Consider the following 17,885-nt stretch of genomic DNA (forward strand, 5'->3'; position numbering starts at 1 on the left):
TAAAATATGTAATGTACATTTATTAATAAACTATATTATGAATTTTACATACACTGTAAAAACAAATTCCTAATTTTACAGAAAATAACAGTAATTTCCTGTTTTTTTTAAATTGTGAATAAAAGTCTGTAAAATGACAGAAATGATCTGTTGAATTAACAGCTAAACTTCTTTTTGAAGCATCATGCCAATAATAATCAAATTACAGTCATTTCCCATTTTTGTAAAGAAAAAATTACTGTATTATTTATACAGTATTTTTTCTGCTTTCTTCTAAATTACAAACAAATCTGTTGTAAAATGACAGTAATTATCTGTAATTAAAAATGTAGCTCGTTATTTTAAAGGTTAATGTCCATACAACAATTTAAAGATCTTCTCTGTAATTTCAGGGTGAATCTTATTAGTTTTATATTTATGTGACTTCTACATTCAAACTTTGTGATTCTGGATGAAATGTGTCAAACTTTTTTTCATCCAATCAAACATTCAAACATCAAACTAAAAAAGTTTGAAGTACTGGAATGTATCCCGCATGCACTGGGAGGAAAGCAGGACAATGGGTTTATCACACAACAGTCAAGCTGTCAGACTGTTGCTCTGTCCTCACTGAGCTATGAATATTATTTTACATCTCTACTATAATTTATACTTGTTACTAAATAAGATTTATCCACCTCTTTTTGATGCAGACTTGTCTTGTGACAGTGAAGTTCACCTGCACCTTCATTCACAACTGTATTCTAGTTTTAATTTGTCAGTTACAGTTGATTGTATAAATTGTTGAAATTAATGCAGTTTTAATGTAAATAAAGTTCTTATGAAGCCTTTTTGTTGATGGTTTTTATGGAGCGTGTCTGGTATGAATTTGAACAGTAGCAGCAGCACAGTATAGAAATCACAACACACTGAAGTTTCTCCTGAATCTGTAATTAATCAAAGACTTTTCATGTTGCTTTAATCAACAACAAACATGATAGAAATGTTTAAATGTGTCCGTCCTTCAACAGTGACAACACAGGATCTAGAGACAGATACTAGAGTTTGTGCTTTTCTAATTTGTTCTTATGAACTTATCAATTTAAATAACAATGAAAACACTAATTCACCAAAGTGACTTGTTAGATTCATCATGAGGCAGATGGTAAATATGAAACATACTCAGTAGAATTTAATCACAGGTTTATTTATTAAAAACCTTTTCAATGACAACAATGAAGTTGTGAATAAAAACTAATGAGCATGAGCTGTACTACACTGACAACTGCTTTCACAATCTGATCTGTCAGTGTTCAGTTCACACTATAAAGAGTGTGTGAGGTGAACACATCCGTCTCTGAGGTAGCAGCATATCTATGAAGAGTCTGGTTTGGCTCCAGGTTGCAGTTCTGGTGGGTCAGTTCCATCTGTTTCCTACTGAACACAGTTTTCATGTTTCACATGTTCAAACTTTTCTGACCTACCTTACCTCTTAACTTTTTGAGACTCTTATTTTGAAAGTGTCTGTGCTTCTGTGTTTGGCAGTATAAATTGCCAATAGCCAATAATTCCCTCTTACCATGTTGAGACTTTTATTTTGAAGGTAATCCAAATCATGGAGATGGTGTTTGTGTGTTTCTGTCAAAATATATATATATAATATATATATGTGTTTCCCTCAGGAGCTGGTGGAGACCAAACACAGAGCTAAAAGAGAGGGAACACTGGACTGAGATCATCATGAGACATCAGCTGACACAAACACCACTCCAACTGCAACAAATCAAATATAATAATTATAAATAATGTCAATTAAATTTTTCATATTTCATTAAAAGATAAATCACAAGCGAGCTGAGCCTTGTGGATGTCCGCTATCGCTCCACAGTGCTGGTTCTCCGGGATCACAGCCACCTCTATGGAGTCACTCTCCCGCCGCTGAGCAAATTGTGCTTGTGGCAAAGAGATTTGTATTTGTTGAGACTGTGTGGATCAAAACTGAACTAATGATCAGTGGTGGTTAAACACAGACACAGGGAAAGAAGAAATGCTTTGTGGACATCTGTGTGCAGAGATAAAGAGCAGAAAACTGTAAAACTCAGTGAGCAACATTCCCAGTGTGAGACACTGACAAGGACAGATTTTGATCCTTGTCACTTCAGTGTCACTGTGGGAACTTTTGACCAGAGTTTTACTGTTTTCTCTGTATCACAACACAGATGTTGACAAATCCATTTCTTCTTTTACAGTGTCTCTTTAACATTGATCATTTGAGTTCTGATTCAGACTGTCAACAAATACAAATCTCTTCAACACAAGTGCAATTGTTTCACATACGCAAACTTGAATTTCTCCTGCAGATTTATTTTACAGGTTTACAAAAGGTTGATTTACAACTACAAACATTGGAATTTATTTGTGAACATCACTTTACAAGCTCAAAATCATTTTGACCCTAATTTGAGCCGAGGTACACAGTTACAGCCAACAACAGGTTTGTTTTTAAAAACATCTGCTAACTAACACACATCTCTCAGCATAAAGCAGGCTGTTACACCTTACATGTATTGACGCAGTAGCCACGCCCTAAAGCCACTCTGCTTTAACGTCTATTTTCTTTTAAATAGGACCATCATTTGAAAAATGAACGTCATGTTGTACTTTAGTTGAAAGACTACATACAGAGACTTAACAGTTTAATTGGCATTTCTTCAGTTTATTATATTTTATGAGAAATGTAAGAAAATTGATCTGAATCTGAATCAGTAAATATTGTATTTAGATTGTGCTTCTACAGGTTTTAACATTACTTTACACTTAAAGATTCAATGTTGACACAAATACTGCAAGTTGAAGTTTGAGATGATTTTAATGTTTTACACAGTATTTTTTACTTTGTCTTCCAAAACAAAAGGTTTACTTTACAATATTAAGCTTGTGTTAATATTTCATTGATTGACACTGAATTTTATTATTAGGAAAAAGTTTCTTGACAGAAACTTTAGTGGCGTCACTTTATTGAAGGAGTTCGATCATAATAAATCAGGAGAAATCTGTAAAATAACAGTTTTTCTCTGTAGAAATATTAATGAAACTTTCTGTAATTTTATTGTCTTTACACTTTATTTGAATTAGGATATTTTACTTTAATTTCACGGTTTTTGTTTGGCAGCTGCTGCTGACAGACATTTGAACGTTTTGTTTTAATTTTATAAATAAAAACATTGATTGATTGAGAAAATATTGATCAGATGAACTTTAATGAAACTGATCATTAACTGCAGCTCTACAGGTGACCTTTAACCTTTTCATCATCCTTGTGTTTTACTAAGTTCTATTGTCCAGGTGATTTTTCAGGCTGTTTCTCCACTTGAACCTGTTTCTCAGGCGTCAGACTGGGAGCCGACCAGAACAACCAGTCTGATACAGGAACTCAAACGTTTCTGTTTTTCCATCAGGAGAATGTGGAGTTCAGTCTTCGTCATGTGACCGGAGGTGCTGGGGTCGATCAGCTGAGCTACAGCCCATAATAATATATCTAACACAGATGTTTAATGTTCCAGTAAAACAGGATTCATCTCTCCACAACCACCACAAACAAGAACAGCAGGTGGAGACACCGACTCAGAGGAGAGAGAGAGAGAGAGAGAGAGAGAGAGAGAGAGAGAGTGACAGGAAGAGGGGTTTGAAGTTCCCCGTCAGAATAAAAGCAGACATGTCTTGGTTACACAGTGTATCTTAAAAAACTCGACCAGCAGGAAGTACACTGTTATTAATGTTGAAGTTTTCATACAGCATCATTTCATCCAGCTCCACAGAATGAATCTGACATGTGAAATATTTTAGTAGCTGCCTCGTGATAAACGACAAACCAGCTCACAGCTGTTTCACCGAGACGTCACTTTACAAAGAGACAGATGATGGAGGAAGTAAATGTAATGATTCACATATCTTAATGTAATCTACAGAAGCCCTGAAGGAAAGAGAAATTATTTATTTATTTGTCAGTTTTTTTTATAAAACTCATTTCAGCCTCAAGAGGCTGTAAAAGAAAAGTCTTTTTCAGCAGCTTCTCAGGGTTTTTGGCAGGTGAATTTTTTCCACCTAAGCAGAATAAAAAATTCTTTGTCTCTCTGAGCTTCTGCACAAAACCCAGTTTGTAAACCAGAAAATACATTAACGATAATCTGAGCAGCTGCTCACGTCACAGTGTGGACACACACTTCAACACGTCAGTCTGTCCTGATGCTCGACTGGAAGCCTCAGGCCAGAACCCAGAACCAAGAACCCAGACCCCAGAACCCAGAACCCAGAACCAAGAACCCAGACCCCAGAACCCAGAACCCAGAACCAAGAACCCAGACCCCAGAACCCAGAACCCAGAACCAAGAACCCAGACCCCAGAACCCAGAACCCAGAACCAAGAACCCAGACCCCAGAACCCAGAACCCAGAACCAAGAACCCAGACCCCAGAACCCAGAACCCAGAACCAAGAACCCAGACCCCAGAACCCAGAACCCAGAACCCAGAACCAAGAACCCGGGACCATCTGGGACCATCTGGAACCAGTTATCCAGCATCTGTAACTGTAAAGCTGCTTCGCCTGGAACCAAAAACTCACAACAATCACCCACTGACTTTCACTGACATAAAACAGCTCCTGCATCATATATATATATATATATATATATATATATATACAGTATATACAGTATATATATATATATACAGTATATTATACATGAGCATCTGTTGCATTGTGTTATTAAGATCAGAGGCAGCAGAGCTGCTGCAGCAGCTTGATTACTGCAGGACTTTACCGACACACAGGAACACACTAACAGAGTAGAAGGGATTGAAGAGAAACTTCAGCTGCTGCTTCAGTCAGAAGGATCCACATTAAGACTTTTTTGTTTTTTCAAACCTTTGTGTTTTTCCTAATAAAACTGTAGAAGTTTCACTACGTGCTGCACAGATTCAGAATCAGCACGTCAGCTGATTATACATGTCACTCATTAAAGACTCTGTACAGTATCATAGAGGTTAACAGCTCATTAAAGTAAAAAAGAACAAAAAACAAACCTTGAATTTTTCCTTATTTTATACGTAAGAGCTGTAAACCATAATAACGAAAGAAAACTTCAGCACAGAAAGTTGCACACTCGTGTTTGAGTTGTTCTAAAGGTGATTTGAAGTTTCTGTCTCTATCTGATCTGAGTGCTGCTCCGTCTCCGGAGCCGGATTTATGAGCATTTCTCTCTAGTTTCAGGAGGAAGAGAAGTCACGTCATGGTCATGGAATAATGACGCTGTGCAGAGAAAAGCAAAGACTCCCACAGGCTGAACAACAGAGTGGGACTGAACTCAGCTCCGGCTGCAGTGAAGACACAATCACAGGGACCTTCACTTTTATCCTTAGTTTGGTCACTCAGGTGTTTTGTGCAACAGTTTAACTGACTTTAAGTGATTCCTTAAGTATAAGACTAAGATAAGGAGAAAACCTTAAATATTTAAGTGAATATTTTAAGGAAACTTTGAGGAGAAGTCTTCAGGCAACTGTTTTTATTTCAGGAAACCTTAACTCAGACTTTAAGGGAAATCTTACTTTAAGGTGTTTTGTGCAGCTGGCCCCGCCCTTTAGAAAACAAGGTGTATATGAACATCTGTATCTGGCAGGTGAGAGGCAGCAGGTGTGCAGGTGGAGGTGTAGCGGTCAGGAGACTTTTATTGTGATTATCTGTGTAACTCTCACTAACTTGTCAGTGATTCTTCACTGGGTGATGCCAAGGAAACAAACTGATCCTGGGTCTGAGAAGCCAGGGTGATGTAAGTCAAAGAGCTGTGAGACGTTTATTCTCCACAGTTGTTGTTTTCTCTGTGTTTGTGTCCAACGTGTCGTTTTTTTTCCAACATTTGAGATTCAGGAAATGAAAGAGCTGTGTTGAGACGCTCAGTGACTTTCATTACAGAAGTGTTCTCCGTCTCCGGCTGGGTATTTGTTCTGTGGTTGAAATGATCTCAGAGCAGTTTATTCTCTGGACTGCGATGTTTGTGATGTTTGTGATGTTTGTGATGTTTGTGATGTTCGTCGCTCTGTTGTCAGGGATCGACTCTGAGCTCTGCCATGAATTTACATCGGCTACATTTCCTGTACATTTATAATCACACGTGTTTAATGGAGATTTCTTTTATAAAACATAATTTTGTTTAAGTGGTTAAATCTTTAATCTTTTCCAGACAGACTCCAGACTCACTGAAAACTATCTGAAATCCGTCCAATCAGGTCAGTTTGCAGAGTTTGAAATGAAACACCAGTGTTGTGAGGACCTCAGTCCCTTTAAACAACTGTTAAAGCAGCAGTTGGACTTTATGTGAAAAGACCTTGTAGCAGATTTACTGTCGTGGTTTTCGCCACAGATTTACTGCTGGTTTGAAATCCTCATCTTGATTGTGGAGTTTTTGTGTTGCAGTATTTTCTTTGTGAACCACAGAGACGACAACAGATTCATGCAGTTATATTTATATTGTATATTTTAAATATCACCCTTTTCCTATATATATATGTATATATACATATATATACACACATATATGTATAGTTGTCATATATCATAGTATAAGGACATGTTTTTACATTGTATGTTTATCTTTTTATCTTTATCTTATTTATTTTAGATTCTGCTTCTATTTTTATTTAATTCTTTTAATTTTCACTTGTGCTGCTGTGTCAAATTTGAATTTCCTCTACAGGGATCAATAAAGGTTCATCTCATCTCAAACCTATCTCATTTTATCTCAGTCATCTCATCTTGATTTACTTCATCCCATCTCTATTTTATCTCATCTTAACTTTTCTCATCTCATTTTATCTCGTCTCGTCTCTTTCTGTAGGTCTGAGACTGAAGCTTCACAAAGGTAGAGACGTGGATATCCGCTCTTTGCATCAGTGTATAAAGCCATAGGGTTAGGGTTAGTTCTGTTTCCATCAGTCTCAATAAAGATGCACATGTGCACAAACATCTGCATGTGACATCATGATATTAGGTCTGTTATTCACAGGAAGATTTTAATCCTTTCAGATTAAAAGCTTTGGTGTAATTTTCTCTTTTTGTGAAAAAACAATGAAGAAAAATCATCTGTTGGTCCAGGTCATGTCCCACCTGTCTCCCTGTCCCTCTGTCTGTCCCCCTGTCTGTCCCCCTGTCTGCCTGTACAGTACATGTGTTGGGCAGCAACGGGGCGTTGTGTTCACTGACTGACCCTCAGGCTGATTTACAGGCTGTTTTACCGTCTGTTTCACTTTAACTCAGCTGCTTTGACTCTGAGTTTCCACTTGTTATTTCCAGCAGAGTGACAGCAGCCTGCCGCCGTCCAGCTCGCAGCACGCCAGTATCTTTTTATTGACGGGGAGGGAACGTGTGTGTGTGTGTGTGTGTGTGTGTGTGTGTGTGTGTATGTGTGTGTGTGTGTGTGCGTGTGTGTGCGTGTGTGTATTAATGACATTGTGGAAACAAACATGCGTTGACACACTTACAGTCTGGGGACAAGAGGCCGGTTCTCACTAGATTAGCCATTTACTGAAAGTGCTTTCTCTCTGAGACTCAGATGTTCTGATTGATCCAAGGAAATATGAAGCTACAGTCAGCAGCTGGTTAGCTTAGCTTAGCTTAGCATAAACACTGGAAACAGGGGGCAACAACTAACTACTAGCTCCTGTAAAGCTCACTCATGTTGTTAGATCTGAACAAACTTAAGTGTATGAAGGACACTGACTGTCAGTGGTTGTGGCAGGTAAAAGCTACAGATTATGATGATGAGAAAACTAATCAATCTGCAACTACGGGTCAATTTTAGATGAATTAGGCAACGACAGCGCAATGTTAGTCTTCACAAGTTTACCAGCGCTGTGATTAACACAACTTCTGTTGCCTGATTGGACAAAATGTCACTCAATGGTCATTAAAGTTGCCCAGTTTTTCATTTTCATTTATTTAAGTTATATCAGGCTTATCCCCTCTGATCTTCTGTTTCATCAGTATAATGAGTTAAACTCAAAACACAGTTTCAATTATGAAAGATGTGAAACAGAATTCATGAGATAAAATGAAAGTCTTTTAGATAATGTTACTGTCTTTAATCACAGAGCTTTGACAGAATAATAATCTAAGGTTTCCTTAAGATAAAAACAGTTAACACCCTTGAGTCTTCTCCTTAAGTAGTAAATGTTTTCTAATTATCTTTCTTAAACTTAAGTGTCAGACTAAAGTAGAAAATCAAAGGTGTTTTGTGCAACCGGCCCCTGAGCCTTAAAACCAGCCGTCACAACAAAGCAGTCACCAAGCCCCGCCCACCTGCACCCACCATCCAAACCTTGCAGGATTTGGTTTCTCTGAGTGTTTTTACCTGAAATCTGCTTTATTTTTATTGGATCACTCAGAAAACAGTCAGCCAATCAGAAGAGAGGCTCAGAGCCTCCTCTCTTCTGATTGGCTCACCGACCTGTTGTTACTAGAGCTGCAGAGAGAAGCCTGAGAGAGGAGATGTAAAACTACACTGAGATGGTTTTTATATCTTCTGATGGATCAACACTTCAAATAAAACACAGAAGAAGAAAATATGGAGCTTTAAAGTCAAAAGTTAAACTGGGTTGAACTTCAACATGAAGATCAGATCCTGAGCTTCTGTTCTAACTGTATTTACACTGTGTTTTAAAGTATTTACAACCGGCTACCTGTTACTCAGGAATCCCGCATTCCTGAGTAACTTCTCCTCAAGGTTATTGGACAGATGTTCACATCTGGTCTTCGCTGCGATCACAGACACAAATGGAGGCATTTCCTGTTTGTGCTCTGATCGCCACATTAAAGCTCCTGTTTTGAAAAAGGAAGGTGAAGTTAAAAGCTCTTTAAAAGCCAGAGATCTGTGTGTGTGTGTGTGTGTGTGTGTGTGTGTGTGTGTGTGTGTGTGTGTGTGTGTGTGTGTGTTGAAGCAGACACATGGGGCAGAAGGAGGTGTGTTCATCACGCTCCTCCTCCTCCTCCTCTCTCTCCTTCACACATCAGAGCAGCAGAGTTTCAGAATCAGCCCTCCAACAACACAAACACACACTCACACACACTCTGTCCGTCTGTCTCTCTACCTCTTCGCCACACACACTCATGGATTATCTCCACCTTCTGCTGCTGCTGTGGACCTGCAGCATCCTGCCAGGTGAGCGGGCGAACGAGCAACACACACACACACACACAGAGGGAGAGAGAGAGAGAGGTGAATGGATGAGTGTGTTCATGTCAGATAGACAGGTGCTGCTGCTGCTGCTGCTGCTGATGATGATGATGATGATGATGATGATGATGATGGACTGTTGCATCGATGTGAGTTTAAAGCCTCTTAATTAGAGTGATTCTTATTGGAGGCCACCTGTTGCCATGGTGACAGATTGATGACACTATAGAGAGGACAGTTTAATGATGCAGTGAATTAAAAGATGTATTGATGATCTTTAAACAGCTGATCTTCTGCCTGTTTCATGTTTAAGAAAATATCAACTTTCATTTTGAACCTTCGTCTCTTTGAATGTTTTTCTGGTTGTTGTCAGGACGGTTTCTATGGCAACACCTGGGTCTTTCTGAAGGGTCATCAGTCCAGTCTATGGATAAGAAAGTTTGATTTATCACGTTCCTTTATAGTTCGGCCTCACGGCTCTTCAGCTTCACTAACACGCCTCTGCTGTGGGACGGTGACTGAGGTCCAGGGTCGGTGTTTTCCTCTGTGTAGATCTTTGAAGCAGAACATGTGGGTTTGTTCAAAGCCATCTTAACCTTCTAAACTTTTATTAGCCTCTGGAAGACTTCATCAAGATTTATGAGCGTGTATGAGGGTTTATAGTAGGAGTTTACAGCTAGTTCTGACCCGACTTGTCTTTGTCATCAGCACTAGAGGAGTAACTGTCACTTGTCCTGCTGTAACGAGAAGTTTTTGTGTGTTCAGCTGGAGACTGGAAGCAGGTGGAAGAGAAACGTCCACATTTCTCTTTTTCAGCAGCTAAAACAGAGACTTTCAGAAGCTCTGCTGGAATTGTTTTATTTTGAAAACTCTGGGGTTGTGTTTTATTTTGAAAACTTTGGGTTTTTTGTTTTATTTTGAAATCTCTGGGGTTGTGTTTTATTTTGAAAACACTGAGGTGGTGTTTTATTTTGGAACCTCTGGGATTGTGTTTTATTTTGAAGACACTGGGGTTGTGTTTTATTTTGAAAACTCTGGGGTTGTGTTTTATTTTGAAAACACTGAGGTGGTGTTTTATTTTGGAACCTCTGGGATTGTGTTTTATTTTGAAGACACTGGGGTTGTGTTTTATTTTGAAAACTCTGGGGTTGTGTTTTATTTTGAAAACTCTGAGGTGGTGTTTTATTTTGGAAACTCTGGGGTTGTGTTTTATTTTGGAAACTCTGGGGTTGTGTTTTATTTTGAAAACTCTGAGGTGGTGTTTTATTTTGGAAACTCTGGGGTTGTGTTTATTTTGGAAACTCTGGGGTTGTGTTTTATTTTGAAGACTCTGGGGTGGTGTTTTATTTTGAAGACTCTGGGGTTGTGTTTTATTTTGAAGACTCTGGGGTTGTGTTTTATTTTGAAGACTCTGGGGTTGTGTTGTAGTCTGGATGGACAGAAAGTGAGACCTCTGTAAACAATGAGGTCACACTCACGGTCTCTCCTGATTGGCTGTCATCAGCCTGGACTACCAGTGGTGAAAACAACATGATAATGAATGACTGTGTTACTGACCTTGTTGTCTTTGCTAGCAGCTGTTGTTCACTTACATTCTCTGTTTTAATGCTACAACTGCAGAGGAGACAATCTACTTCCTGTTTACACCGGCTCGCACACGCTCAGGCGTAACAGTATGGACTGAGCTAATACGCTCATCAAGATGGAGGTCGACTTTGTGTTAGTGTGGATGAGGGTGTTTCCTTCATTACAGCCAACAATATGAACGTGTTGCAGGACGAGCGACAGACCGATGTCACAGAAGGTGACAAAACAATTCGCTTGTGTACATATATATAATCACAGAGGTAACTAGAGCCTCCTCCTCGTTGTTGTATCCCTCCGCCACTCAGGCTAGTTCCAGGTCACATCCCTCTTTGTCTATTTGTCTGAAATTTTGACATAAATGTTGTGTGAAGTCTTGAGTAAAGTGTTTTGTGAGGTCACCGTGACCTTTGGCCTTTGACCTTTAGTCACCACAATTGACTAACTTCCTCCTTGAGTCCTAGTGGACATTTGTGCCAAATTTGAAGAAGTTCCTTCAGGTCGTTACTGAGATTGTGTCCACGAGAATGAGACGTACATACGGATGACCTAAAAACAAAATGGCTGCCGCTCTGACTGTCGCCGGCATGGAGGAATAAAAACGAGAAGAGAGCCTGAGAGAGGAGTCTGAACCACACACCTGGCCAATCACACCTGACATTACAAAGCTGGATTGTTTCATTGAGTCATAAAGATAATATTAATTCTGATAATAAATTCTGGCTCATTAAGAATCATCCTCTAAATGTTCAAACTTCATGGATTTTCTGACCATTTTTAATTCAAACTGCATCTGAAGAAGATTTCCACTTTGTCCAGGTGGAAAACAAAGGTCACCACAGTCAGTTAACTCTTTACTAACCTGATGACAGTCCGGTAAACAGTCGTTGTATCTGAGCGGTGGAGAGCAGATCCGTCTTCAGCAACAGTGAATTTACAAATGAGACTTCGTTCCCAGTGGATGAACTCGGAGCATTTTCCTGTTTCCCTCTGATGAAATTGTGTTTCCACACATCGAGGCGGGAGTGTTATGATCCCACTGTGATCCCACTGGCCCCTGTAAATTGAATCTGGGTGGGGTTCGGCGTCGTTCTCGCTGCGATGTGATGAACACTTCTCCAGGAGCTCGGAGGGTGAAGTGGTTTTTATGGTGCGTTGTGGCTTTTAGGCCGATCGTTAAACTCACACAGCAAAACATCCGTCATGCTGCTGCTGCTGCTCGTCAGTTTGTGGTCGCTGACGCCGAGACCTCGCTTCACCTGCCTACACAAGCTTCTCCCTGCACCCAGTCCAACGCCGCTTTCTAGCATTTGATTTAACCTCCTTGATGTCCCAGACAGGTGGGGTTAATTATAATAACTTTATTTATATAGCACTTTTCCTAAAGTTACAAAATGCTTTACAAGAAAAAACATAAGAATAATCATGTCAAATCAACATCATGCAATATGATCGGACAATAGTTTGTAAAAATAAATATAAATAAAACATGAATCAGAAGTTACCAAAGGCTGAGACAAAGGAATGTGATTGAAGAAGAGATTTAAAGGAAGTTAAAGAGGTCCAGAGTGTCGGGGTCTAATAGTGAACCCAGACTCAGTCACAAACCTTGACCCCGGTCCCCCGGCACACCTCCAGCTGCAGATCTCAGTTCTTGGTTGGACACAAACCTCGTCAGTCATTCGGAGATGTAACTGGGGGCAGAGACATTTAAAGCTTTAAAAGTCAGTAATGAAATTTTAAAAATCAATCTGAAACCTCGCGGGAGCCAGTGAAGGGAGGCGAGAGGCGAGCAGCAGCACTGTGTACGAGCTGGAGACGGAGGTCTGGCTGATACCTGAATAACGTGCGTCACAATAATCAAGCAGAGAATAAATAAAAGCATGTGAAACTGTTTGTAGATCAGTGGTTTTAGAAACGACCCTGAGCTGGTTAAAAACAAGACGTTTAACACGTCTGACTTTGTTATAGAAGCTCAGCTTGGCATCAGACATCACCTCTACGTTCCTCACAGCCGATCAATATAATCAGAGCTGTCGCCGAGATCATCTGATAGAACGTGTGGGGTCACACAGAATGACTTCAGCTTTATCACCGTCGAGTTTGACAGAATTTGGGGACATCCAGGATTTAAAGTCTGACAGCGGGAGGTAGGAGTCGCTGGGATCCGAGTGTCCCGTCCTCTCTCTGCTGTCACACTCCACCCATGTGGCGCTCCACCGTTACAAAACAAACCATAATAGAAATATTACTTGGCCGTCCTGCCGCTGGCTTGTCATCACAGCAGCTCTTGTTAGTAACCACAGACACACATGGTGGTTTTATTTTATTTGTCATGAAGAAGCAGCTCTGACTTCAGCGACAGATCTCTGACTGATTTGTCTGATGTTTAAAAAAAACTTTTATATAACTAAAGAAAATAAATCTCAACTTCACTTTTTGTGTGTGCACTGGATGGTGATGGAGTCGGCTCTTGATACGTGTCATCTTATGTAAAAGAGAAACTTTCACACCAAACGTCATTCAAAAAATGGTGAATTTAAATTTCTTCTTGTCCACTGGGAAAGATATTCTCACCACAGTCTGTGACTCAACACGTTTTCTAAAACAGAAGGAGTCACTGTTTAATTCAGCACATATATAATCCAAGTTTTGACTTGTGATTGCTTGCACACATTGATTATTTTGAGATTTAAAGTGAATTCTTGGCTTTAAAAAGGAGTAACTGAGGAAAAATGTCGACCACAAATCCCTTTAGGAGCTCAGGAGTTTTTGGTGAGTTCACAGACTAACTCTGAATATGGAGAAAAGAGTTTATATACATTTGTATGAGTGTCAATCTTTAAAATAAGTGCTGCTTGGTTGATTTTATTCATGTTGACTTTACGATTTGTGACTAATGATCCAAAAAAATCTTCTGAATTTTATCCTTTTTATTTTGTAACTTGGCTGATTAGCAAGAAAAACTCAAACATCTGGATTTCTTAAGGGAGTTTGGCATTTGGTGGGTCGGACCAGATGAGCCTGATGCTTCTGCTCTGACATTACACAGACTGTGAGGGCTGTGACCTTTGACCTGCGCTGCCTGTCAGGAGGGTGAAGGGTTATCTGGCTGTGGTCAACGTGAGCATCAGTCCACAGTGACGCTGAGCCAGTAGAGCCGTCTGCCTGCCTGCTGGAGGAAGTCACACAGACGCCATTTGGCTGCGAGCTGCTCGACAAGAGCTCTGTTCGCTAAATCAATCCCATCTTTGACCTGATTAGATGTGCTACCCGCTGCTGCGTCTGATCTGAAAACTGGAGATTTTGCAAAAACAGCACAGACTTTGTTTCTCCTCTAACAAAAATATTCTCTCTGTTGCTGCAGTAGCTGCAGCTGGAGATTAATCTGTTTTCAATTATCAGAGCGGCGAAGACACATCTGGAAAAATCACCTTAGTATGAACACATACAAACAGAATAAGTCACAGAGTCTGCTCGGCCGTGTAGAAGAATTTGAAAAATTTGTCATCAGCGCTACGGAGGATCGTCAAGATCAGTCAGATCGTCCAGTCTCAGCGATAGGAGACTGTCAGACTTGGATCTAGATCTCGTATCTCTGCTTTGCCAAGTCTCTTTTTGTCTCGCGCCAGCAGCTCCGATAAATCGAGCTGGTCCTTGGCTCAGCGCAGACAGGAGCAGATTCCTCTCAGCCCCAGAGGAAACAAACACGACTTAAAGACAGAGACAGTTCGCCCATTATTCCTCTCTTTTCAAGTGTCTTTTATTTTTGTCCTCAGCAGCCAAATTCATCACCGCTGCCTTGGCTGGCAAACAAACCGCCGGGTTTTTGGGGCTCTGCGCTCATTTACACAGCTGGAGGAGACGAACCAGAGCGCAGGGGAAATACTTCAGCACATAGGCAACAACCACAAGGTCAAAAGATCATGGTCGGGGTCAAAGGGTCACGGAACGGGAGGAAATTAGTGCCCAGCTCAAGCAGAAGCATCAGCTATGATGATCAAAACTGGCACATTTAAAATGAAATGAGATGAGATTAAAACAGACTCGAATACAGAGGAAGATAAAGTGAGATTGAGACTAAATTTAATCATCTGAGGCAAAATTAGTTGAAACAAGATGAGATAAAATATATAATAAAAATGAGATGATTTGACCTGAGAAAAATGAGATATAAATATGACATTTACAAAAATGTTTGAAACATATTGAGATAAACAAATGTGATTAGAGGAGATGAGTTGGCTTGAGAAAATGAGATGAGATTAGGGAAGAACTGGTGTGAGATGAGATACAATGAGGGTTATATTCGAGAGATTAAATTGAATAAGAAAAATAGACATGAGATCACAGAGTATCCACAAATATGAGATGAGATGAACAGAGATTTCAAGAAAAGAGATGACACAAAACAAAACAAGGTCAAATGAGATTATATGAGTTGCACTGAGATAAAATGAAATGAGATTAGAAAGGATGAGTTGAAATGAGAACGGAAGAAATGTGATCAGATCATCATCAGATGACATGAGATGAAACGCACTGTAATAAAATGAGGTGAGATTAGAGAATACATAGAATATCATTAGAAATAAGATGAGACAAAAATCAGGTAAAAATTTGATTAGATTAAATGAGACAAATTGAGATGAGATGACAAAATCTCTGGATCACATAAAAGATTGATCAATTTATTTAAATGAGATGAAACATCAATCTAAACTGAGATTAAATTGAAGAGATTAGAGTAGGGGTTAGATGAGATCAAAACAAGTCAGGTGTAAAAGACAAAATAACTCTAGATGAGTAAAAATTAAGTGAAATTAGACGAGAGTAGAAGAGATTAATTGGCGTGAGTAAAGATGATGAGATGAAATGCATTGGGCTGACCCTGCAGAGAAGCAGCTGTTTGACGGTGGTATTTGGTTGAATGTAGGCCATGAGGTTGGGTGAATAAAATTCAAGGTTTGGACAACGTCTAATGCCAACATCAACTTGAAGTGGAATACTGACTGACACTCGATCACTCACCAGGTGACATCCATTAAGTCTGTGAGTGTTCAGGTCTTTGATATTGGGATTGGACCAGACACAAGGGGAGGAGCAACAAGACACAGGTGTAATCATTAGGGCGGGGCAGACAATCACAATGGCGGGAAAAGCAAAACAAAGACAGGAAGTCAAACAACCGTAAGACACGAAAGGTAAGTAATTTCAAAGTAAAACAGGAAACAAACAAAAGTCCAAACACAGTCCAAAGAGAAAGAGTGAAAGAGATAAAAAATTTAGATGAAATTAGCTAGATTAGGTTTGATATACTAGATCTAGTCATTGTTCGGTTGTATGGAGGTAAGATGAGAAATTCTTCTAATCAAACTAGATAAAATTAGAAGAGATGAGGTGAGATGAAAATGAAATCAGATAAGATGAGACTGGAGGAAAGAAAAGAAAACTGAGGGAAACCTCTTTTGAAGTTTTTGCAAGTGAAGATAAGACGAGAGATGAAACAAGATGAGACAAAATAATTTTAAATGAGATAAAAGGAATTTAGCTAATACATGATGTTAGACAACTTTTACATTAGTTTACATCACATTAGGTGAATATTGAGATTACATGAAATGAGATTAGGTAAAAATGAGATGAAATGAATTGAGATAAGATTAGAAGAGTTGAGGTGGCATGAGAAGAGATGAAATGAGATGAGAATAGATTAGATAAAAATTGATAACATGAGATTTGATGAGATGAGGGTTAAATTAGCATCCATCCATCCATCCATCCATTTATAATTTCAGAAGTGACAAGCACATTTCATATCTCTTCTCTCTTCAGCTGCTCTTACTTTAAAGAGAGTGACACAGTTTCTGGCGCTCAGTCTGAGCTGAAAAGAAAAAGCTGAAATAGTTGGAAGGTCACTGAAGCTCTGAGCACAAAACCATGAGGAAGGAAAAATCAAGACACTCTTTTTCTATCAAAATCTGTTTTTTGACTTCTCTCTCGGCATGCCACACAAACAGTCAATGTAGTGATCTCATGGAGGAAGAATGCCTTGGATCGTCCTCACTGATAATTGATCATTCTTATTCTCATTCATCTGGATGATACAGATTAAATTCAACCTATTGGACTTCTGTTGAGGGGATGAAATCATCTCTTTCCCTCTTTTCCTGGCCGCTCACCAATTCCTGCCATGGAAACTAAAGTTGAAAAAGTGCAGTGACGTCATTTTCATCATCCTGCTTGGTCTTCCAGGCCACCATCCCTCCTCCTGTCAACTGACCTCCTGATAAAGACTTTAATTGGAACCAGAGGAAGCTGCAGAGCTGGTCATTGCAGGAGAGGGAGGAGAGAGGAAGAGGAGGGAGGTGAAGGGTTCCTGATGAACAGTGAGGAGGCTCTGTCCTCTGTGAAGATAATGAAGAAGCCATGTGTCCATGTGTCTAGCTTTGGACAGATTTCATTCGTGCCAATTTATCAAGCTAAGGAAATATGACTGAAGGTGGCGACAAAGACAAATATCAAATGACAGTAACTGATGCTCAATTGTCTCAGGACTCAAACAAGAAGGTCTACAACTCAAATACGTCATTTCTAAGCCCAGACGGTTCGGTCGGGTGAACAGGTTGATACTTAAAGTACTAAAAAGAAAATAAAAAGTCCAGTGAACTGCAGATCATACAGATGATTCAGGGAGCTGCAGGTTGTTGTTGTTGCTGTAGCAACAAACAAACAAACAAACAAACAAACTAACTAACTAACTAACTAACTAACTAACTAACTAACTAACTAACTAACTAACTGTTGACAAGATGCAAATAACTAAGACATACTGTAATGAGCTAGCTAGCAACAGATAACTGAACAACACTGTATCTAACTGGATAATGCAAGAAATGAACATACTTGAGCTAACTAACTAACTAACTAACTAACTAACTATCTAACTAACTAGGTAGCTAGGTAGCTAGCAAGAGCTAGTGTGTGTGTGTGTGTGTGTGTGTGTGTGTGTGTGTGTGTGTATGTGTGTTAGCTAGCTAGCTAACTAGCAAAATACTGTGGTAACTGATACTATAAATAAGGAACTAGAAAATTAG

At 39.4% G+C, this 17,885-nt stretch overlaps 1 protein-coding gene across 1 annotated transcript in view; it reads left to right on the forward strand.

Moving 5' to 3' along the window:
• Positions 1-9,137: 9,137 nt before the first annotated feature.
• Positions 9,138-17,885, forward strand: part of LOC111231888 (integrin alpha-11-like) — a 37,439-nt gene continuing 28,691 nt past the window's right edge. The window contains exon 1 of the mRNA XM_022759156.1: positions 9,138-9,189. Coding sequence (XP_022614877.1) covers positions 9,138-9,189 — 52 coding nt within the window. The remainder of the gene's footprint in view (positions 9,190-17,885) is intronic.

This window comes from Seriola dumerili, unplaced genomic scaffold (genome assembly GCF_002260705.1).
Source record: "Seriola dumerili isolate Sdu_G_001 unplaced genomic scaffold, Sdu_1.0 BDQW01000320.1, whole genome shotgun sequence".
Classification (NCBI taxonomy): Eukaryota; Metazoa; Chordata; class Actinopteri; order Carangiformes; family Carangidae; genus Seriola; species Seriola dumerili.